Source organism: Phyllostomus discolor, chromosome 9 (genome assembly GCF_004126475.2).
Source record: "Phyllostomus discolor isolate MPI-MPIP mPhyDis1 chromosome 9, mPhyDis1.pri.v3, whole genome shotgun sequence".
NCBI lineage: Eukaryota > Metazoa > Chordata > Mammalia > Chiroptera > Phyllostomidae > Phyllostomus > Phyllostomus discolor.
In genome coordinates, this window is record NC_040911.2 from 31,530,222 (window position 1) to 31,554,611 (window position 24,390).

Sequence of the window (24,390 nt, forward strand, 5' to 3'; positions counted from 1 at the left end):
GAAATTGATTTAGTATACTGTTTTATTGAGGCCAACTTTGAAAAGAATTTCAAAGACATATAGACAGCATTAAAAATAAATATTTCATTTGATAATCAAGCCAGCAATTACATTTTTCTCTTATTATAAAAAGATTCTTTAAAAAAATGGTCCAAGTTTTCAGGAAGTGCACACCAAGCACAAACTGTGGCATCTCACCTTAGTGTTACATAGTCAATTTATTTGCCAGACAAAGTCTAGGGGTTGTGTTTAGGGGAAGAAATTGAAGGATTTGAATGTGGCCAGTGAATTAACAGTGGACTTCAGCCCTAGACCAGGACATGAAGAGAGGTACTAGAAGATCAAGACTAGGGAGCTGTCATGGAGATGAGGTGGAGTGGGGAACATGAGTGGGTTGTAAAGATATGGGGGGAGGGGGTAGAAGGTTTGTTATCCATCCTAACACTTACGGAGCTCTTAGAATATGCCAAGCTTTATTCTGTATGTCTTTCATGCACCATATCATTTAATCTTGCAACAACTCTGTTAAATAAGTAATCTAATTGTGCTCATTTTATTGTGATTATCAGATATTTTCCTGTCTACTCTCACCTAAAAGTAAGCAGTGTCCTTTAATCTTGTTCCTCCCTGCTCAGGCCTGTGTTTCCTTTGCTTTTTGGTTCCATCCTTTGTCATACACCATGCCAAGGTGGACTCACCCTAAAGATCCAGTGTCTGTGTGGTCCTACCATCCAAGGCTCCAATGGTGGGAGCTCAGGGAGAGCTGTCTCTATCAGTGACTAAGTGGGATTTTTTGTTGCCATCAATATGTTTACTTTCTAGTTCCCAAAATTAGAAAATTATGATTCTGGCTTGCATAGATGTGACCCCACGGGCCTTCCATTTCTGTTTGTTCATTTTTTTAGGGACAACTCGTTTTGACTTTTTATCAGAAATGAATACCCGTTTCCAGCCAACCTTCTCAAAAAGTCAGTCCCAAGAAATCTAACTAGTTTAATTTTACAGGTGGAAGTGACCATAGACGGCACCTAGTATTACATTGAATATCTTACTTAGCAAACGGGTATGCTGAGGCCTGAAAGGTTAGGTGAATAGCCCAAGACGTAGAAGGCATTCACTGCTCCTGACTTTTGGTCTAGTGCACCCTGTATTAGAGCACAATGGAAAATCATTTCAAGTCAGCAGAAGTGCCTTCACAGCCAAAAGACATTCTTAAAAAAATCATCTACCCACATTTCATTGTTTCTTCAAATTTGTTTCTATTGTTTCAAAATTGTATTGCAGAGAAATTCATTTCCATGACTATAGAGTCTAATAGAAATACATTAAATAAATTGGGCCACTTGTTTAGAGTAAGTAGTGTATATTTCACACCTTTGTTTAAAAAAGTTTCATGATGAAACAACAAAAACATAATCACAATTTTAATAGCCTCAATCACTTGTCTAGTGTGAAAGATGAAAATAAACATCTAAGATAAATTCTTTTCTAATTGTTCTTCCACTCTTTTTTGGAATGAGGAAAACATGAACCACCTTTAAAAGCATTAGATGTTAAAGGTGAGGCAAGAGCTTGGAACTGTCCTATTGTCAAAGACTATGATGAGAGCCTGAGTAAATTTCTAGAGCCTGAAAAAAACTAGCTTGTTTCTTTCTTCTTTGGGAAGCTTCACGCTAGAGATCACATTGTCATCATTAATATGATGAGTGTTTATGAAATCATTGCTGGAAAAACATGAGGATTAAATATTGTAGAAACAGAAGGATGGCAACTATAGTCTCATTTTGGTGACCCAGGCTTATTTTATTAGCAAAGATTCAATGATAAGTTTTATGGGTATGAACACCAGAAAATAGCCCATTATGTGGTTATTCACTGATAAAATAGAGCATGGGACTAATATATAGAAAGTAAAGTTTATATTGTTTGACATTACTTATGAATTCAAGTATGTGCTCAACACGATGATAATTCGGGCTTGTGTATAATGATATTGGAATGGTACATTCTCAAGAACTGAAATGGTGCGAGGGTCATGCATGGTTGGCTTTTCACACAGGTTTCTCCAAACATCCTTGAGGAGACAAACTAAATGAAATGGAACAGACGAGTTTCTCCTTTGTGGTCAGAGTTTCCTGGTTTAAGTCAGTAACTGAAAACAAGTGCAGAAGGATGAGTCAGAATGCCCTGTCATTGCTTTCTGAAAAGCTGACAGCATACTGCTTTTATGTTTTAATCTTCCAAATTAAGTGCTGCAATAATTCATCTCGTTTAAGTATACTTCAAGTCAAAAGGCAAATTTTATCCCTTTACTTTCTTTTTTTTTTTTTTTTTTTGTTTTCACCATGAACTCTGGCTTTGGTGGTAGGAAAGGGAGAAATTTCCAATAGATGTCCAGGAGTCTTATTTAAGAAATAAGTTATAAGGCCAGTGGATGGATTTAACTGTGACAAAGGGTGATTTTGGAGAAAATCGGTAGTGGCCCACATTTAGTCGACATTTAGGACCTCAAGTAATGATGTTTCCATACTAACCTCAATTTTTTTCTTTAATTTATGGTCATTTTCTTGTGTCATTGTCATATTGGCCATGAAACTTTATTTATTTATTTACTTATTTACTTACTTACTTACTTACTTACTTATTTATTTTGAGAGATAGAGACAGTGGCGGGAGGGAGAGAGGGAAGAAACAGCCATATGTGAAACATTGACTGGTGGCCTCTTGCATGCCCCCAACTGGGGAACTGGCCCACAATTTAGGCATTTGCCCAGATTGGGAATGGAACCAACGACCTTTCGGTTCGTAGGCCCACATTCAGTCTACTGAGCCACATGAGCCAGGGCAAGGCCACGAGATTTCTAATAAAACACCTCCAAGACCCTCAAAGAAAGGTGTGTGCTACAGATGAAAACCCTGTTAGAACTACACTTGGATGCCTGGAATAAATTTATTTCAGCAAAGGGTTTGTACAATAGTCTACCTAGAGTCAGCCGTGTAACCAGCGAGCAGCTGGGACATAAAACCAGACGTCTGCAGTTGGCCAGCGGCCTTTGAAGGTCTGCAGCTGACCCCAGGGCCCGACTCGCTGGGGTCTGAGAGGCGGAGCGTAGGCCGGGATCGCGCTCGGACCCGCGCGCATTCCCGCGGCCCGCGCTCTCCCGGAGTGAGTCTCTGTACAGTCAGGGCTTCGGCTGGGCAGGGCTACCTGCTAATCCTGCAGGTGGATACCGGGGCGGAAGGCAGATGGGGCACAAAGGTGACGTCCGTTGGTGAGAATCACCTATCGCAGGTGAAAGGGTGGCGGCTACAGGGAGTTCCTACATGTTGCGCTCTCAAAGAAATAAAGACTTAGGAAAATACTAAGGAGGGGCCGATCGGTGTGTTTCCGAGGCATCTGGAGCCCCACCCTCAGCTAGAGGAAAAGCCCCTTGTGTAAGAAGCAGAGGCTTCAGAAACGGAGAAGAAAGGCGTCTCTCTCCCCGCGCACCGCCTCTCAGTCCTGCAGCGCGGCGGGCCCAGCCTGCGCCCCGGCCGTGGCCTTTGGCCCCGCGGATCCCTCCCACTCCGGCCCCTGTGTGTCTTGGCTCGCGACCTGCCCCGAGTCTTCCCATGGCGGCCACCCCAGCCAGGCGCTCCCTGAGCGCAGCCCTCTGCTGGCAGCTCCTACTGACCCTCACGGTGAGTGGCTGCCCGGGCCACCGGCTCCCTAGAGGGGGCTCCAATCGATTGGGCGCCAAGGGGGACACTTAGAGCAGGGGTGGTGGGCAAAACAGAGTTAGTGGGCTTTGGGCTCACTAACTAAACTCACTAAGAAGTGGATTTGGTTGCGGTGGGGGAAGGCAGACAGAAAGAGGATGGTGCCCTGGGTGCCGCGAACCCGAAGGGAAAGGGAAAAGAGTGTGCTGTAGATATAATCATCTCAGGCAAGTAGAGACGGAGGCAGGAGCTGCAAACGCCCATCCGAAAGCGTAGCCTCTGGGTACGAGCATGCAGCACAACGCGCTAGCGCTGCACCTCTGCGCCCCAGGCTCTTTCCTGGAAAGGTTCTGTAGCTTCTGCCTCCACGAGGGTTCAAGACCACTGGAGCCGGGATCCTTTGCGCGAACGCGACGTAAAGCGCCGTCTTTGGGTGAAAGAAAAAACTACGCGCTTTTGGGGGAATCGTGGGTTTGTGTGTGGGGGGGGGGGCTCTAAGTGGGCGTTTGTAGATTACTTTTTTTATTTTTGTCACCATGTGTGGTTACCTTCCGCTTAATTTTGGAGAAAATGATCATCCAGATCTGTTGTACCCAGAGGCATCTAGATTTTTCTGTCCCCCTGCCCTTCTTCCCACTTTAAAAAACACAATAGCGAAGACCCTACCCACCCACAGCTGGGGGCGGAAGGGGGTGACCTAATTTGGGGCCGGACAACCCTCCCCCACCCTCCCTAGCAGGAATCTCCTGTGGGGACCGGAAGGCGCAGAATCCAATGCGAGGGAACAGCCCCTGGGAAAGTTTGGGATCAAAGGTGCACGGACTGGACTTCCTGGGTCTCCTGAAAGGAGAAACGTTAATTAGACCGGACGCGAGAAAGTGCTCAGGTAGCTCAGGTGTCTTTTGACGTTGAGACTCCAGTCAAACCGGAAGGACAAAGGGACAGCCTGGCCGATAGAGAGTGGGAAGATTCCTTCTGGCAGTGGTGGGACTGGGCTGGGGGGTTGGGGTGGGGTTGAAGTATTGGGATTATTTGCCTTTCTCTATCGCTCTCATTTGAAAGCGAATTCCTTAAATTTTTAAATAATGAAATTGTAGTTACGATTATTAGAAGGTCTTTAGAACTCTGTGGACTCCAAACCCTTAACAAAATGCCTGGGGCACGTTAATAACATAGGAAAGGCCACATGCACAGCTGCTAACATTTTGCAGTTGAGGAAACCAAGAATGAAATACCAGTCACAAAATATGTAGTCGGTAGCAAAAGAATAAGTTTTGGTTAGATTCCTAATACAGGTGCCACCTCTATTTACACCACTGGCCATCGTTCTTTGATGGAGAAGGGGTGATTAGTCACAGGCAGTAAATAGAATTGCTTTGTATGTACTTACATAGAACTTTCTGCGTTTGTCTCAGATCCTCTTTAGAAGAAAGTGGTTCTAAGTGAATAAATAAATTTTATAATACCCATTGCGTGGCCTTCCTTTGCTTCAAAGCAGGACAGATCAGAAGTGGGGTGGAGACAGAAGGAGCACAGGCTCTGGTTGCACCCCTCATTCTGCTACATTCAAACTGGAAGGAAGGCCTAGTGTTCTGGTGATGGATTTTGGATGGATCTCTACACAGGCCTGCTGGCCTCAGCTGGTGGTTGTGGTTGTGAGTCTCAAGTGGGACAGATGCATAAAGAGTATTTGAATAGAAGATGTTATCAAATGAGCATGACTTTGGGGGGGCACCCTTTACGTTTCATGCTCCAGATACACCCAAGGAATCCTTCACCATTCCACAAATCAGCTTATCCCCACTTCCTGATATTGCCTCGCCTGAGAGGTGTCTTAACCACTTGAACTTTAGCTTTGTCTAAACGCCAATGAAGCTTTTCTCTCTCAGACAATCAGACAACTTTATTGCTAAATCCAAATCAAGTTTTATACACTTCCACCTAGTACATTGTGCCTTTATTCTTGAAATTCACTTCTTTTCTTTTCTTTTGATATTCCTGACCACTCAGAACCAGACTTCCTATTCTAGGTCTTGTCCCCAAAATGCCATACAGCTGTAAATTTATTTTGCGCAATTGGCCTTTATATCTCTGTTCCTACTATGATGTGCGATACAACATTTTTCTTTCCAAACTTACTTTTCTTCTAGTGTCCTGTATTTCAATAAATGATACCGAGACACACCTTGTTCCCCAAGTAAAAAGTCTGGAAACTCTTTGGTTTTCCTTCTTCACTGTTCCCTTCCCTTAATCCATCATTCAGTCCCATTAAATCTGCATTCAGAAATAGCTCATGAATGTCTTTACTGCTATCCATCACCTCTGCTATCCCTCTTTGCTATTATAAATAATGTCACAATGAATCAGCCTGTATATACGTTATTTCATGTATGGGCAGGTGTCACAATAGAGTAGATTACCAGAAATGGGATTGCCAGATGAAAGTTTAAATGACTCTTTAAATTTGGTAGCTAGCATGCACTCTCTCTTCCCTCCATGAAGGTTGTATATGGCTAGGTAGAAAGCTACTTTATGATAGATGTCATAACACTTCGTTGAGGAGGGACATACACAATACTGTACCATGTGTAGTACTTGATCTATGCAGTCATTTGGCAAAAGATAAAGGTGAATCCATACCTCATGCAGAACACAGAAAATTCCTAAAAGATGAAAGATTTAAATATAACATATGCTACCATATCGAAAAACAGAACAAAAAATGATCAATTTCTATTTAAATTTGGAGTTAAGGCCTATTTATGGCTCAGATTTCAAAAGCCATTCATTAAAATTGAGAAAATTAATTGTAATAAAACACACCCAACACTTGTCCCTGGCCAAAACCTATACCAAATGAAACAAAAACATCAGAAGCAAAGTCAAAGGTAACTAACAAAGTGGAAAAAACATTTTCAGATTATACTGTTAAAGGTTAATCTAATATACAAAGTGCTCTTCTAAATCAAGAAGTCTAATATGGACATGATATGAAAAATTCCCATAAATTAATGAAAAAGGCCCGTAAAAGTATTCCAGCCTCATTCATAATAAGAAATGATGAATTTAAAACTACATTGAAATGTCATTTCCTACTTGACAAATATCCAAAAGTTTGACAGCATGCTGTGTAGCCAAGATTGTGAAGAAATGGAAATTCATAGAATGTTGGTGAATGTAACAAAAAGTTACTACCTTTACAGATGGTCTGCAGTTATAGCAAATGAAAATAGAAACTGTTTTACTTCTTCCTTTCCAATTTGTATGCATCTAGTTTCTTTCAGCTTTTCATGTATTAATATTTTATTATTTTTATTATTGAGACTTTGTATGATCCTTATGTGCTACGGCTAGTATCCTCTCATTGCTTTTCTTTTTCATAATTTTTGTCTATTATTAATTATTGATATTTTGTTATGACCTTTTATACCAACTTGCCTAGTTCCAGAAAAAATACTGTTGGGATTTTTATTAGGACCATAAAACTTATAACTTAATGAAATTAATATATTCATGGTGTTTACTTTCCTTTTCAAAATAAAGATATATCTTTATAAAGTCTACTTTTGTGTTCTTCAGAAATATTTTTCAAATAAGTTTTACACATTGTTATATTTGCTTCTTGACATTCTGTTTTATTATTTTTGAAAATGATTTCTTCCATTATATTGTTTAACTGCTTTTATTTACATGTATGAATACTAATGATTTTTATATTTTAATTGCTATTGCTGCTCCTTCACTGAAATTCTCTTACTGTTTTATAGTAATTTATTGGTTGATTTGCTGGGGTTTCCAAGTAAATAATCATATCAAGTACAAATACAGATTTTTAACCTTTTTTTCCCAATTCATATGCTATCTAATATCTTCCTCTTGCCTGATAGACATTAATGTGATGTTAACTGTAAATATTGACCTTGGAAAATCTGACTTGTTTTTGAGTTTAGTGTGGCCACTGCTTGTGCTTTCCCATTGATGTTGTGTTTATAATACAATATAAAAATTATATTGAATAAGTACTTACCGATTCCTATTTTGGGTCCTTTTTAAAAAAATATGAGTGATTATTGAATTTGGTCAAATGTCTTTCAGCATCTTTAGTTTTGATCACATGCCAAGAATTTATGTTAATTAGTGGCATGAGGTTTCTGGACCAAGCAAGTGATATGAATGTTGATCACAAATCCATGCGAGGGATTTACTTCCAGCTCACCCCCACAATGAAGGCTTTGCATTTGGGTCCCAGATTAATGTGGGCAACTCTTGTCTTAGATTTTAGGCAGGCCTGTGCTTTGATTTCACTCTTTTCTGTGGAATCCAAAAGACCAGAGTAAAATTTTTTCAGATCAGATGTCATTTCTAGTTACCACTCTGTGTTCTTGCTTTATCCTCAGTTTTTGCCTAGCAAATCCTTACAGAAGAATGCATCCATCATTTTCAGTTTGGGTATAGGGCTTTGTCTGAATGACATAGCTGCCATTATTAGAAAGGAAAATTGTTCCTCAATTCATTCTCCATACTGGTCAGATTTACTGTATTCAAATGGAAAGCTTCTTATGTAATTTATCTGCTTAAAACAAATCATGGTCTTACTCTCTTTAGGAAATAAGATCCATATACATTGTTAAAGCTATTCAGAATGTGTCCACACCTACTTCTCTGAATACATTTTAAACTTCCGTTCCTCCCATGCTATATGCATCATCTATTCCAGATTTTCATGTTCAGGTCTGTGTCATCTCTGGGCTTTGGCATAAGTTATTCCTCTCTTTGGAACATAAAAACTCTGCCTCTTCTTGACAGGGGTAACTTGTAGCCACTCTTCAGGTGACATTATCTGGCTCTTATAGGATGCTAATTTTCCCTGCTCTCCCTTAACACCTTGTACTTCCCTATCATTGATCCTACTTTACTGAAATTACAAGTATGCCTTACTCTTGAACTGAGTGTTTTGTGAAGATCATGTTGTTACTTCTCTCTGTGTCTGACATGTAGTAGAGATTCAATAAATATTTGTTGGATACCTGAATGAATGGATATATAGGACACTTATCCAAAGTGTTGTCTTAATCCAGCCTTTCTTGCCTTCTCCTCTGATGTTACCCTCCTCTGTTTTTCCCTTAGTCCTAGTAGCCATCCTCCCTCTCTTGGATTTCTCCTGTAGCTGATGCTGCTTCTCTTTGCACTCAGAATAAAGTCTGCACTCCTTAGTTTGGCCTTTCAGATCCTACGTGATGTGCCTCTGATCGTCTCTTAACCATCTGTCACTTTGCACTCACTGTGCTCTACCGTGATGACCTCCATATTGTTCATCCGAGAGGCAGGTGAAGTCCCCGTCCAGAGCTTTTGTTTAGGCTTTTGCATCACCTGGGAGTCTCTTCTGTAGGTGAACAGGTTTTCCTCCTCATTTCATTTAAGCTTCTGGTCTTTTTGTCACTCTCTCTCCTTGCCTTATTTTTCTCACAATATTTATCTCTTTCATTATGTAACCTTCGTGCATTTGTGTATTGATTTTTTGTCTCTCATTATAATGTTATTTCAATAAAGTCAAGGACTTTGCTTTGTTCATTGCTGTAGCCTTTGAGCAGTGCCTAGTACCTAGTAAGCAACCCATAAATGTTGGCTGAATGAATAAGTAGATGTTTGCTTTCAATCACCTTGAATCCCCAGTCACCTTACTCTACTCCTGTTCTCTCTACCATGCAGCTAGTGACAACTCCTCTCATCTTTTAATTTCCAGTTCAGATACACTCTTCATTGTCTCCACCCCCAATTTCCAAGTGAAATATAATTCCTGCTTTACCTGATTCTTCATATGCAATTAAAATTAGATAATTAAAGATTCTTTAATGATTATTGGAAATAAAAGTTTTTTTCCAAATTTTGCTGATTTTAATTTATTATTATGGACTTTGCAAATAATGATGTAAATGTTAGTTTTACCTATCTTGTATTTGGTCAAACTGTAGGAAAACAATTGTAAATCTTTCAGAAACATCCATTGTAAAATTTCAGAGAGAATGGGGTTAAATTCCAGTGTGTTTGAATATATAGTGTATTGGAATTGGTTCACTATAAATCACTAACTCACTTAAAATGTTTAAGTGAAATCTTTTGTAAAATGACCTTAACTCTCATTAATGAGAAGATGCACCTTCAAAATAAGTTTGTATTTTAAAGTTACGTGCTTTAAATACAAGCACGTAACTTTACGTGCTTGGAGTATTAAATAAATACTTTCCAAAGTAATTATTTGGAGTATAAATAAAATTGTAATTTTTTTTACAATTTTATTTGTAAAAATAAAATTGTGAAGTATTAAATAAATACTTTCCAAATCAATCCATGGCAATGAGCTAATACTATTCTTTCTGAGGTTTTATTTAGCTATTACTGATTTGGTACTGTAACTCATTTAGGTGATCTACAATTAATTGAAATATTTTGGTGGTTCATTGAAATTTTTTGTTTCTCTTTTCTACTTACACATCTGTGCTACTTTCCTAATAGTTTCAGTTCTGTCTTGCTCAGGTTGTTGTTGGTTCCTCAGTATACCTAGTAAAGTTGTGAAATTACTATTAACCTTATTTTACAGAATAGAAGACAAAGCCCAACACACGAAGAAATTCTCTGTGCTTACATGTTCAGCAAAGGAGTGAGCCATGACTTGGTTTATTATTTTATTCTTCCCCTTGATAGAATTTTTTTCTGACTCTTTTACTCTAGTGTATGTTTTTATGTTACTTTGTTAATTATATAAACTGATTTACAATTATACAGATTTGTAGTTTATATAAACTATATATACATTAAAAGTATCTTTTTTAATGCATAATATTGCATTGATTTTTTTAGATCTTAATATCTGCCTGTGATGCCTGCAAAAAAGTGACACTACATGTTCCCTCCAAGCTGGATGCTGAGAAATTTGTTGGTAGAGGTAAGAAACTGCCAAAATACATGAAATCCTAATTTGTAGGATCTTGTAAAAATAGTGTAACCTTTAGAAGGGTAACTATATTGGAACTAAGAGTTAGAACTTGTACAGTACATTATCATGTATAATGCATGTGGTGCCATTCCGAAGGAAGGAATATTTTTTAAATTGAAAAACATGACTATATGAAATAGATAAAAAGTTTTAGCTTGAGTAAGAAAAAATTAATATTTACATTAATGGAAGGATATCGTGTATGTTTCAACATGCTTCTATGAAATTGAGAAGTAGTATTGAAATTATTTCTTAAGTTTAATGGTTTTATCTTTGGATTTTTGTCCTAAAACATTTTGATATCTTCTTGACATTGACTCTCACATCTTATTTTTTTAATAATTAATTTTTTTACACGACTCAATTGTATTAGAAAAGATCAGACCAATGAGAACACAGAATATGACTACTTAATAATAGACATAAAGAGTTCAATAATGTTTTAATTCAATAACTGCCAATTTTAATCCTCTAGATGCTGTATAACTTTCTTCAAATGTATTTGTGTAACTATCTAGCTAATTTTAATTAATAAAGGAAAACTTCTTGGTATTGGCAAAAATATTTGAACAATGGAGCTTTTATTTGAAAATAAATGTCCCTTCTTTAATAGGATATAATATACCTTATTAGAAGTGATGTATGTATTATTTGTGTTTAGCACAACTTAATTAACCATAGAGTTTCATATGTTCTTTAAAAATGAAAAATTTACAAGTGTCAGTGTAGCTAATTTTATGTTTTTACCCCCCATGCATATACTGCTGTTAAAACTCTATGTTGGTATGTTTTACCTTGCAAATGATTGCTGTGTGTATTTTTTTACAGTTAACCTGAAGGAATGCTTTAAGTCTGCAAATCTAATTCATTCAAGTGATCCTGATTTCCAAATTTTAGAAGATGGTTCAGTCTATACAACAAAGGCTATTCTTTTGTCCTCAGAGAAGAGAAGTTTTACCATATCACTTTTCAACACTGAGAACCAAGAGGAAAAGAAAATGTTGGTCATTTTAGAGCATCAAAAAGAGGTATACTAAACTACAGAATGAAGTACGGTATAATGAAGTACTTTCTTCAGGTGTAACTAACATTACCAAGGAAGATGTGGAGTCAGAAAGGATAGGGGATAATTTAGCTTGAAGATGAATGAAAACCATGACACATTTAACGCTGTTCAAAGGGAAGAGGATTCTACAACATAGCGTAATTAGAGTTTGTAATTCCTTTTTATTTTGGACATAAAAGGAGAAATTGAGAGATACTACAGCATGAGAGCCTGAGATTAAACACAAAGGAGCATTTGTTGATCTTTATTGTAGAAGAGATTTTTAAAAACAAGTTTTGAAACTACCTCTGGAGGCAGTCTTTCTAATTTGTAGTCTTAGAAAGTAGATGACTACTTTAGGTTGAGGTTTGGACCTCATCCATGCTTATTACTTTGTGACACCCAAGGTCAAAATGACTTCTGGTCATCATTGGCCGTTACTCACTGTAGCAGTGGGAGAGTTGTCACCTTGTTTCTCCCCTTGTTCTGACACAGACTCTGGTGGTTCCATGGCCCTTCCTAATCGTTGGCGAGTGGAAGATGTTTATGCTAAACTTAGAAGGGCACATAGTCTACTTATTTTCTTTGCATATCTCTCCTTCCATCTTTGGCATGGCATTGTGGCAGGAGTAATTGTGCTTTTCAGTTTTGCTTCTAGGCTTCCAGTTTCATGTTTCTTACATGTGCCCGTGAAATTATCTTCTCAAGAGGATGACTGTGATAAGAAGGCAGTTATCTCTTCATTCCCTTTTTGCAGTGTTGATGTTTAGTTTTATTTTCAAGCACTACCAGGGTCGTACACCTTTCCAGCTGGTCCTCATGAGAGGAGGAAGGTGATCAATCTTCTAGTTTGAGAGTAAAATGGTTGTTGACTTTAGTATTTTTTTCTTTTTTCTAAATTGAGGTGCTAAAGCAAAGTGATTCTAAAGAAACAGTTCTGAGGCGTGCCAAGAGAAGATGGGCTCCAATCCCTTGCTCAATGATGGAGAATTATTTGGGTCCTTTCCCACTTTTTCTTGAACAGGTACAATTTACTTTTTTTTCACTGTGAAGGTCTATGGTTTTCATCTTTTTAAAAAAATTTAGACAATGCATATTTAAGAGATAGTGGTATATGAATATATAAATAAATGTGTATGCATATCATAGGCTATAATACATGGGTATAAATATATATATCTTTATACCTGCATATATTTTTTGCAGTTTTAGTGATGCAAAGGTCGTTACTAAAACTGTAAAACCCATCTAACAACCTCAAACATATGGTTCCTTAGTAAATTTTCATATCAACAAGAGTGTCACAGAGCCTGGGTATGGAAAACTCCCAAACACCTTCTGTTAAAAAAAAAGACAATTGCGGATAAAATGCCAAATGCTGCCAAGTGGAAGGTACATACGAGGTCTGTCCAGAAGATATCCAGCCATGTAATATGAAAAATAGAGACATTTATTCAAGAAGATACAAGATGTAAGAAATATTGTACACAGGACAAGGACACCTCTGTCCCCTTCAAAGTAGGTACCTTGGGACCTCACACAGTTCTCCCAGTCTCCAATAGCCACCTCATCATATTTCCCTGAATCTCATCGACAGTCTGAAATGTGTTCTCTTTCAAAGGTTATTTTAGTTACAGGAGAAGCCAGAAGTCACAGGGTGCCAAATCTGAACTTAAGGGGTCAGAGTCACCTGAGACATTTGATGTTTTACCATAACACTCTTCATAAGACATGATGCATGAGTGGGTGTGTTGTCATGATGAAGCTGCTCATCACCAGTTGCCCATAGCTGTGGCCTTCTGAATCATCTGAAGAGTTTCTGTGGAGTAATGTTCAAGCTTAATGTAAAATTTGATGCAGATTCATTGCTCTACTGGCTCAGTCATTTTGAATGCGACAGGCCACATAGTACACGTTTATTCAACAGCATCTACCACCTCCACTGACTAGTAGAGTGATGTCATTATTGTTTACACATATGCAATCCATCCACTCTCCTTGGCTGCCAGGTCACACAAACTGTCATTGTTACATTAACAATGCCTGTACTTTTTCTGGACAGACCTCATACAATTTTCTATTGCTTATCCCCAAGTCTACTGCTTAATTACACTGGATCCACATTTTCTCTCTCTCTCTCTCTCTCTCTTTTTTAGATTTTATTTATTTATTTTTAGAGAGGGAAGCGGGGGGGAGAGAGAGAAACATTAATGTGCGGTTGCTGGGGGTTATGGCCTGCAACCCAGGAATGTACCCTGGCTGGGAATCGAACCTGGGACACTTTGGTTCCCAGCCCGCACTCAATCCACTGAGCTATGCCAGCCAGGGCTTCTCTCTCTTTTTTAACATTTTGTGGAAACTTTGACAAATCTTTTTTCCTTCTTCCACTATCAGTAGCCACTACCATTCAGTCTGTGGCTTGGGTTTCTTTTCCCTGAGTTCTTGAAATGGTGAGAGAGAATCCTCTTTTACATTCCATCCAAAAATGTAATGCAGCTGAGAGAATAGCAGGTTAAAGTTGAGAAACAAATTGTTAGAAAATAATTGTGTTAATCATTCTGATACATAGTCAAGATCTTACCAAGAGGTTGAAAGCAACTTGGAAGAAAGTTGCTTTTGAATCAAGCACCAGAATACTATACTTGCAAGGATATTATGCCACTTATATTCTCATTATCCCCTGTCCCTCCCCATCCCAACCCATGCAAACTCACTTCCTATAATAAACAAGATGCTTACAAATAACAAAAGGTAATTAAGAAAAAAATTTTCAAATTTTTGCCAAGTAGGCAGAACACTTTAAATGTAGTATCTCAAATATTTTATCATATAGGTGTGGCAAAAGTAGGTTTACAATTGTGAGTATGTGAAAGAGAATTTATTCTTGTATAATTATTTATTAATTATTGTATTATTTATTTGTATTACAACTGTAAATCTACTTTTGCCTACCTCATATAAAATAACAATTCAGGTTTTGTTTTGTTTTTGTTTTTGTTTTTTAATGGCAACAGAATAATTTTTCATGCTCAGAATATTTTGTTTTCTAAGGCAGGAAAAGTGTTAGGTGTTTGGTCCATATAGGTACCATTTAGGCTTTAAAGTATTCCTTAGTTATTCTGGCAAACTAAGATGCTATTACATTATTTTCTTCATGCCTTGCTCTTGAAATGTCTCAATTATAAGGTGTCCTTATTTTCTTGTTGCCTTTTATCCATACATAATCATAAATAAAGACAGCATTAGTTATTAGCAATGTGATTGTATAAATATATAGATGAAAGTTTTGCTGAACTAAAAATTTGTCTCATGTCAATACCTACCTTCTAGATTGAATCCGATACAGCACAAAATTACACTATACACTATTCTATAAGAGGGCCTGGAGTTGACGAAGAACCCTTGGATTTATTTTCTATAGAAAGGGACACTGGAAAACTGTATTGTAAACGTAAGGTAGATCGTGAGCAGTATGACTCTTTTCAGGTAAAGTCTAAAGTTTATACATTATATTAGTAATTAATCAACTTGACTTTTTTTCTCATTCTCAATTCATTTACCCTTTTCTGTTTTCTGAGTTTGTCATCTATGCTTCTGATAGTGTGGCCTTGGCTTGAGGCAAAAAGAATTTCATAGATTCCATTAGAAATTTCCTGGTATTATAGTTTTACTCTATTTTTCCAAAGAAAAAAAAGTACTACTTCAAAAACAGTCATTTAGTTGACAAAAAAGATCTGTGAATGGTGGAGAGAGATGAGAGGTAAGTGAAGTTTAGAATTAACTTTCCCTTTGCAATGGGAGAAAATTCACTTCTGGTGAGCAAGTAAGGACTGTGGACAGTGCTTAACTAAGAAATATTATTCAATTTTTTCTTCATGTGGGGAGCTTCCCATGGTGAAATGAGTTATAATGTAAGAATTTAATCTAATGTACTGATTTTTCCAACAAAGATTGGTCTTTTAGCTTAGTTCAATTTTAATTATTTTCTATCTGTTTTGGATTAGTTAATTATTCATCAGTAGACCAAATTAACTGAACAGGCGTGCAGACTTTGAATTAAATATTTAGGATTGGAATTGCACAAGGTGACCCTCTAAGGACCTGTGTTCTGTTATTTCTGTGGTAGTTGTTCTGAGGAAAACAGGAATTGAAATTTATATTATAAAATCAAAAGAAATAAATTGTATTGCACACATAATTTGCAGCCATTCATTAGTTTTATTTCTGATTTCCCTTTTTTAAATCAAAAGATTGTATGAAGACAGTTATCTAAATATAACTATCAGTGTACCTAAAGTCATAATTAGTGTTAGAAAGTAAGACAGTATCTCAGATAACCTACACATGGGAAATTTGGAATCTGAAGAATCCAAAGTTAAAAAAAGAAAATTGTATTTAAAATTCATGTACCTAAAACTTTCAAACAAAACAAAATACAATAATCCTTAAGACTGGTTTTAGAAAAAGAAATAAACATTACATTCTTGAACAACAATACAGCAATAGTGAGGGAAACAAAATTATCTGCTATTATAATAGAGAAATTTAAACATAAAATGTTACACTACACCATGAAATTAGCCACCTTTTGTGGCATTAATGTAGGCTCACCTCCAAATTCAGTAACAAGGGGGAATCCTCACATTGCAATACTGAACAATCTATAACTTAACGCCAACACTAGTTTGAATCATATTTTCATAGGTTATTTTTGCTCTTCTTATTTTACCCTCTTCACAGTTAGTTGCCTTGGCAACAACTCCAGATGGATATGATACAGAACGCCCACTTCTCCTAATAATCAAAGTTGAGGATGAAAATGATAATCACCCAATTTTTACAGAAACAACTTATATTTTTACAATTGCTGAACATAGCAGAGTTGGTGAGTACCCACTTTAACAATGTGTGGCAACTGGGTGTTTCCCTTCAGTAGTTCAGTTTTTCTATGAAATTGGGAGGCAGCATATCCTGCTGGTAAGGGGAAGGGGTTTACACATCAGGCTGCTCTGGGGGGAATTTTACTCTCCCTTCTGCTAGCGAGCGGTGTGATGTGGCCTTGGGCAATTTTTAAAATTTTGACAATCTGTAACATGGGGAATCATGACAAGTTTGTCATGAAAATTAAATGATGTATCATCCACATGGAATGCCAACCACAGGGCCTGCAAAGTAGGAGTTATCCAATAAATGTTACTTTGCTGTCCTGTTCAAGATAAATACATTTAGGGGAACATACTCTAAAAAGGAGTAAGCCTTTGAGCAACTGAAGTCTTAGCCTTTAAGAGAACAAATGATGTTCTGTAGTGATTAAATGATTGACAATACTCTGGGCATAATCAATCACAAATGTTGTTGAGAACACTACAAATGTTTTCTCATCTTGTGAGAATGGATCATTTTAGCTGGAAGACAGAATGTAGTTTTTTAGTTTCCCTCTAGAAATATTTAACTAAACCAAAAATTTTCAGAGAAAATATACCCATATGTTTAATTTAAGTACAAGCTTGCAAATAGAAAAAAGAGAACAATTAGAACTCTTTAGTAGAAATAAAAAGACCATGAAGGGATATTATCAACATTTATAAAATTATACATTAAACACAGTAAATACGGATATGGTCATCAAATTCCAGAATGTCAGGCTGCTGGTAAGTGGTGATGGAAGGAGACTTGACTTGGCCTGGTGAGCACACAATACAGTGTGCAGATGATCCATTGTAGAATTGTGTACCTGAAGCTTGTATAATTTTGTTAACCAGTGGCTCCCAAAAAATGTAATATAAAAGAAAAAATATATAAAAATATTAGGCAGCTGAGATATTTAAAAGGAAGGGATACTTTATATAGAAATCCACAAACTGCCTGGGTGGTGTAGCTCAGTGGATTGAGTGCAGGCTGCAAACCAAAGGGTTGCCAGTTTGATTCTCAGTCAGGACACATGCCAGGGTTGCAGGCCAGGTCCCCAGGTGGGGTTTACGTGAGAGGCAACCACACATTGCTGTTTCTGTCCCTCTCTTTCTCCTTCCCTTCCCCTCTGTCTAAAAACAAATAAATAAAATCTTTAAAAAAAAGAAATCCACAAACTATTATTGTACCATTATATTGTTATTAAAAAAACTACCATTACTCTGATATATAAGTGTTCCAAAACATTTTCAAAGTAGACAGAAAGGAATGATATGAAGGAAAAGTCAAAAACGTAAAAGTTTTGGAAATTAAAGAGGATGTTTCAACACGTAGGCTCCACTGTGGGACAGGTGTGTGCAGTTGACAAAGATGAGCCTGGCACACTCCACACGCTCCTGAAGTACTCCATCCTCCAGCAGCTGCCAGCATCGCCCAGCCTATTTTTCATGCATCCATCTACAGGTGTGATTACCACCACATCGGCTCAGCTGGACAGAGAGGTAACATCAGTATTAACAAAGAATGTGTTTGCCACGTTGTTATTTAATGGTACCTGGATATGTCTGTGGATCACCTGTGAATGTGTTTTTGAAAAGTATGTTGTGAATCTACTTTGAGAAAAAGGGTCATTTTAAGTATGTTAATGGGGGGTTCTTACCTTTGCAGTGCACTAATATTGAAACTCTAATTCATTCTTTTCTGAACTGTGTTTTATAAAATTGAATTTCCCAATATAAACATTTGTAGTATTAAAAACAAATATCAAATATAAAAAGGGAAACTTTTGGAAATATGTAGATATTTGTTATCTACAGATAAAAGTGATAAGAGTGCTTCTTTTTCTGTCTGCATTACATCTTCCTCAGTAGGTTCTTTTGCATTCTTCCCCTTGCACAGATTAAAAGAAAGACTATGTCTAATCTGGCATACCATTTTCAGTTGGCTGCTAGAAATATTTATTCGGATGTTTCAGAGGTACCTAAAATGCAGTACATCTAAAACTGAACTTTTCTTTCTTTCTAAGCATGCTCTCCTTCCCATCTTTTCTAGTAAAAATGACATTAATACATTCTTTTCCTGCTAGTAATTTTATATTACGTCCTTGAATTCATGTTCTCCAAAGTGTGTTTGATATCTCCCCATACGCCTAGATCAACTCACTTTCTACAGCATGTTGATATTACCTTCAAGATTATTCCACTTTTATGTTCTGTCCATTTCTGCTGCAACTGTTACACTACAGTAGTGTATTAACTTGGTTATTCAACTGTTGCCTCCTTCACCAAACGTGTATTCAGCTGAATTCTTAGAGCAGTTTAGCTGTCCTACTTACTTCATTTATAATTCTTAATCTTAAAATATAGTATAATAGGTTTCTTTGACTCCTAAAACTTCATATCAGATTCATTTCCTCTTGTTCTCTTTATCCCTCATGGAATAGAGCAATGGTCTTCAAATTTTCTGATCTCAAAATCCCTTTACAATCTTAAGTATTTTTGAAGATTCTGAAGACATTTCATTTAGATGCATTATATTTATCAGTATTTACCCATTATTATTTAAAACTAATGAAAATTTAAAATATGTATTGAATTATCCACTTAAAATAATAATGGATATATTACATGTTAACCTAAGTACTTTTTATACAAAAAACAATTATATTTCCCCAAATAATAAATAATTTAGTGAGAACAGTGGCATTATTATGCAATTTTTCAAACTCCTTAATGCCTAGTTTTATGTAAGATAGATGGATTCTCATATCTCCTGCAATGGCTCTGTTATAAAAGGCAGAATTAGCCCTGGCTGGCGTAGCTCAGTGGATTGAGCACGGGCTGGGAACTAAAGTGTCCCAGGTTTGATTCCCAGCCAGGGTACATTCTTGGGTTGCAGGCCATAACCCCCAGCAACTGCACATTGATGTTTCTCTCTCTCTCTCCCTCTCCCTCTCCCTCCCTCCCTCCCTCCCTCCCCTCTCTAAAAATAAATAAATAAAATCTTAAAAAAAATAAAAATAAAAAATAAGCAACCTAAAATAATTAATATTAAAAAAAGGCAGAATTAGCTTATCTACATTAAAAAAAACCAACAGATGCAAAGTTAGCAAAGAGTAGAGTATTAAATATTTTAATAGTAATTTCAGGTCTTTGTGGATATTCATCTTTGAAACTATACCAAAACTTGACAACTGGTAGTTTCATAAATGTTTTTTTGCAAAGTGCATTCTGAAGTCTTATCAATGAACTTGCATACATTGTTACATTAAAACACGTTGGTCTACCTCTGCTATGTGGATTGTTCACCAATGTGTAATTTTATAACATTATACATTTGTCATATAGGTTCACTAAGTTATACAGAATATATTTCATTGAACAATGTTGAAAAACCAACTCTTCACTTCCATTAATATCACAATGATAGATAAAAATATTCTAGAATTCTCATTTGTTTAAACACTTTAATTTATCATTATGAATAAGTAGATTTGTCTCCTTAAAGTATCATTCACATTATGTTTGACAGAATATAGTTTTTCAAATTTACCAATCAGAAAAACCAGATGCCTTTCATATAGAGATGTATTTTATTTAAAAATAAAACAACAGTTAGTTCAGCTCATCAAGCAAACAATCATGCAAGTACTTTTCCTTAAGAGAAACACCAGACCATGCTATTCAGCAGAAGTGCACTGTGCACACCTCCCATATCTTCACATAGACTATGACATAGGGGGCAAACACAAGGCCCGCTGGCCGAATCCGGCCCTCCACCTTGTTTTATCTGGCCTGGGGCTTTGTTTCTGCCCTATGGTAGCGCCAAGCTCTCACTTAATGGTTAAGGAGTAGTTACATTTATACAGTCCTAAAATTTACATTTGGCCTTTTGAAACCAACTGTGAATCTGATGTGGCCCCCAGTGAAAATGAGTTTGACACTCCTGACTATGGGTTAAAATGTAATAAAATTAATCACTTTTTACTACATCCCCAAAGAAATTTCTAAGTGAAATCGACTTTTATTTAGTACTTATAAATTCATTCATTTTTATTATATGCGCCAGTGAAGAATACAGTATCATTTGCTGGATAAACGAATGAGTTAGTGTTAGAGCCCTACACCTTATGCAGGTTCTTCATGGAATTAACATGTGCAGCTAAAGCCAATTATAAACCAGTTCTTCTTTTTATCGTTGTCTTGAATGGATCTTTGTGACAGAATCAGCTAAAAGCTAATGAAGGAGCCTTGGAGGACTTTTCCCCGAGAGTGCTCTGGAGTCCCTTTTAGACTCCGGGATTCCAGTTTTCGTCTGCTATCTTCAATCCTTTGAGCCCTTTAAACATCAGAATTTTTCTTCCATTGGAGGATATCACAAGTTAATATTTAGGCCCACAAAACTTCATTTCTTTATTAACCTTTTGGTTATGTCCAATGTCTTAATTCTTTACAAATAAAACATGTATTTCCTCCTGAAAGTATACTACCAAGCAGTTTTTAGAATTTTTAATTGCAATGAGGCTATTAGTTTTCAAGTCAACATATGTGATTGGTTATGAGAGAAAAGTAAGTCAGAAAATATTGTGTATAAAAAGCATAGGGATTGAGAAAAATTTTAGTTTTTAGGGAATGTGTAGAGACCAGAATGTTTAAGAGGTGATGGAATTAAGGGAAGAAGGTGGTTATATAAGAGAATGAAATTGGATAGTTTTTCACGTATTATTTTATCTTATGAAAAGAGAGAAACTGCCCTGGCTGGCATAGCTCAGTGGATTGAGCGCGGGCTGGGAACCAAAGTGTCCCAGGTTCGATTCCCAGCCAGGGTACATGCCTGGGTTGTAGGCCATAACCCCCAGCAACCGCACATTGACGTCTCTCTCTCTCTCTTTCTCTCTCTATCTCCCTCCCTTCCATCTCTAAAAATAAATAAATAAAATCTTAAAAAAAAAAGGAGAGAAACTATGTAGGAAATATATTATTATTGTTGATTTACAGAAGAGGAAACCTATGTAAGGAGAATTTTCCAACTGCCCGAGATTACATTTATTACTTTGGGAGTTGGGAATAGGACCCAAGTTTTCTCATGTTCATCTAGAGGCATTGATCAGTGTTCATAATCATTCAACATCTCAATTACTTACGATAAATAAAACCATTATGGGGAGAAGCACATTTTTTAAAACTGGTGATAAGACTTCTGCAATCTCTGATGAATGAAGTCTTAAGAACCAGATTCTATTTCCACTGGGGGCAAAAATGACATAACCTAGACCCTTGTTTTCATGCTAATATAAAGATCTTTTATCAATGTAAACATTTAAAATCTATCTTTTTTACAGAATGATATTTACGTTATTGCTTTCTTACAAAGCTGGTATAAAAGTCACTGCTATGTATTTTTGAACGTGAAAATGTGCTTTGGATAGGAGATGAAGATTTTGATTAATTACTAAGCAATTTTAAATGTACCAAGGCTGTATCTTTTCTTTCTGTTGAGTAAAGCTAAAACCAATGGATTGATTCCATAACCTATGAGTAGTACTTTAAACTTGAGAAACTGCACTATTTTAATAAATTATGGAAAATTATTAGTGTGAGGAAATTATTCTTCTACCAGTACATGAAAGCTATGAAATTTAATAGTGTACCTCTGAAATTTTTAATGCAAGGAAAATTGTGGAGTATAAAATTTCATTTATAATGTTGCTTTCACTCAATAATTAAATTCCTACTTTCTTTGCAGGTAATTGATAAATACCAATTACAAATAAAGGTACAAGACATGAATGGTCAACCTTTTGGATTGTACACAACTGCAACTTGCATCATTCAAATTGAAGATGTGAATGACAACTTGCCAACCTTTACTCGTACTTCTGTAAGTATGTGATATTAATAAAAAGAAAAATGTGCAACCCAGCGTTAATTGCTAAATATGCATGGCTCTGTCTATGTCATGCAATTTCAAATAAAGTATCCCCTGGACAGAAGTTTGGAGTGAGGGTTTAAAATCATGTAAACATAATACTTTGGAAATTAGAAGGAGCAGGCTTACTTCACATGGTGTTCTATTTTTATGAGTTACTAATTAAACTTTTTAATTTTGTTTTTATTATTTTAGTATATGACATCAGTAGAAGAAAATAAAGTTGATGTGGAAATCTTACGTGTTAGTGTTGAGGATAAGGATTTATTTAATACTTCTAATTGGAGAGCTAATTATACCATTTTAAAAGGCAATGAAAATGGAAATTTTAAAATTGTAACAGATCCCAAAACCAATGAAGGAGTTCTCTATGTGGTTAAGGTAAGAATAAATTAGTAAATTAGTTGTTTGTATTTTATAATATCATAAATCAGCATACTTCAGTTAATGAAAAGAAAGGAATTTTGGTAAATGTAGGAATAAAATATATAGATAGATAGATAAATGTAAATGCTATGTTCTTCATGTATAATAGTATGTATATTCATTTTAGGAAATTTTTTATTTAAATTGAGGTATAACTGGCATAACATTATATTAATTTATGTTAATTTCCGGTGTATGACATAATTTGATACTTGCATATATTGCAAAATGATCACCATGATAAAGTCCAGTTAATGTTTGTTCCCAAACATACAAAAAATTTTTCTTGTGATAAGAACTTTCAAGATCCACTCTTCTAGCTACTTTCAAACATGCAATATAGTATTGTTAACTATAATCACCATGCTGTATTATATTTCCATGATACATTTATTTTATAACTGAAAAATTTTACCTTTTGGACAATTGATTCAAACGTCCCTAAGTAGCACTTTAAATTTCAGAAACAACTATATCTTCATAAATTAACTAAAAATTACTAGCATGAGGAACCTTACATAAAGGCACAATTTAAAAACAATATTATAGATATATATATGTTCATATAATGTGATAATAGTATTTACTTTGTAACCAATCTCTTAACAATTCAGAAACTAATATGGCCATGATGCCAGCTGGTGGGTGTCGGACTTTCCTAGCCCATTCTTTCTGTATCTGGGTCAAAGAGCCTCCACTTCCTGATTTCCCAAATGATGAGTTAGTTACTCCTGGCCAAACCCATAGGGAGGCTGTTTGTAGATCTGTTCCTCTGTATTCGGTGTACATTTTATCCTCAATTTCCTGGTTCAGAATGAGAAGCCTCTGCTGTTCAAACTTGTGAATACTCCTCAAACTTCTTTTTCGTACAACTCTGTAAGCATCTCAGAACTCACTGCTAACGCAGGATCCACAGTGAGCCCACGAAGTGATCTGAACTTCTTTGGCTTCAGACAGAGTCCTAGGCTTATATCTGCTGCATCTTTAACTAGAACGTGAGTCAGTCCTGCATCTGTGGCATTTCCCTTTTGTACATATTCACATGGAGCATGGATCAAAAGTGATAAATGCGGTTTTCTCACAGTGATGAAGGTTAGGTGCAGTCTGGGTTTCCTTCGTTCAGAACAGGAGAGAAATGTCTTTTAAGTCTTGTCTCTTTCTTCACCCACTCCCTGCCCTGCTCCTTGATATTCTAAGAAGGAAATTTATTTCTGTGAGGTCTAAGACCTGACACTATTCTGTCTACTAGGAAATGGTTTCACTCCCTCTCATTCCAACTACATAGCAGGCAAAATAAAAACCTTCCATTAAACTTGGTACTACCAGTTTTTAGAAGCTAACGAGGATGGGAAAGAGAAAAAAAAGGAAAGTGTGATGTTCATTAGCCCTC

The 24,390-nt window shown here is 36.4% G+C and overlaps 1 protein-coding gene across 2 annotated transcripts in view; it reads left to right on the plus strand.

Moving 5' to 3' along the window:
- The first annotated feature begins 3,303 nt into the window (after positions 1–3,303).
- The window catches only part of DSC2 (desmocollin 2), a 33,728-nt gene continuing 12,641 nt past the window's right edge, over positions 3,304–24,390 (plus strand). For both annotated transcript variants that reach the window (XM_028524376.2, XM_036009185.1), the window contains exons 1-9: positions 3,304–3,681; positions 10,558–10,642; positions 11,522–11,721; positions 12,643–12,762; positions 15,069–15,224; positions 16,479–16,623; positions 17,982–18,148; positions 22,392–22,526; positions 22,770–22,955. In XM_028524376.2, coding sequence (XP_028380177.1) covers positions 3,613–3,681; positions 10,558–10,642; positions 11,522–11,721; positions 12,643–12,762; positions 15,069–15,224; positions 16,479–16,623; positions 17,982–18,148; positions 22,392–22,526; positions 22,770–22,955 — 1,263 coding nt within the window. In that variant the 5' untranslated portion in view covers positions 3,304–3,612. The remainder of the gene's footprint in view (positions 3,682–10,557; positions 10,643–11,521; positions 11,722–12,642; positions 12,763–15,068; positions 15,225–16,478; positions 16,624–17,981; positions 18,149–22,391; positions 22,527–22,769; positions 22,956–24,390) is intronic.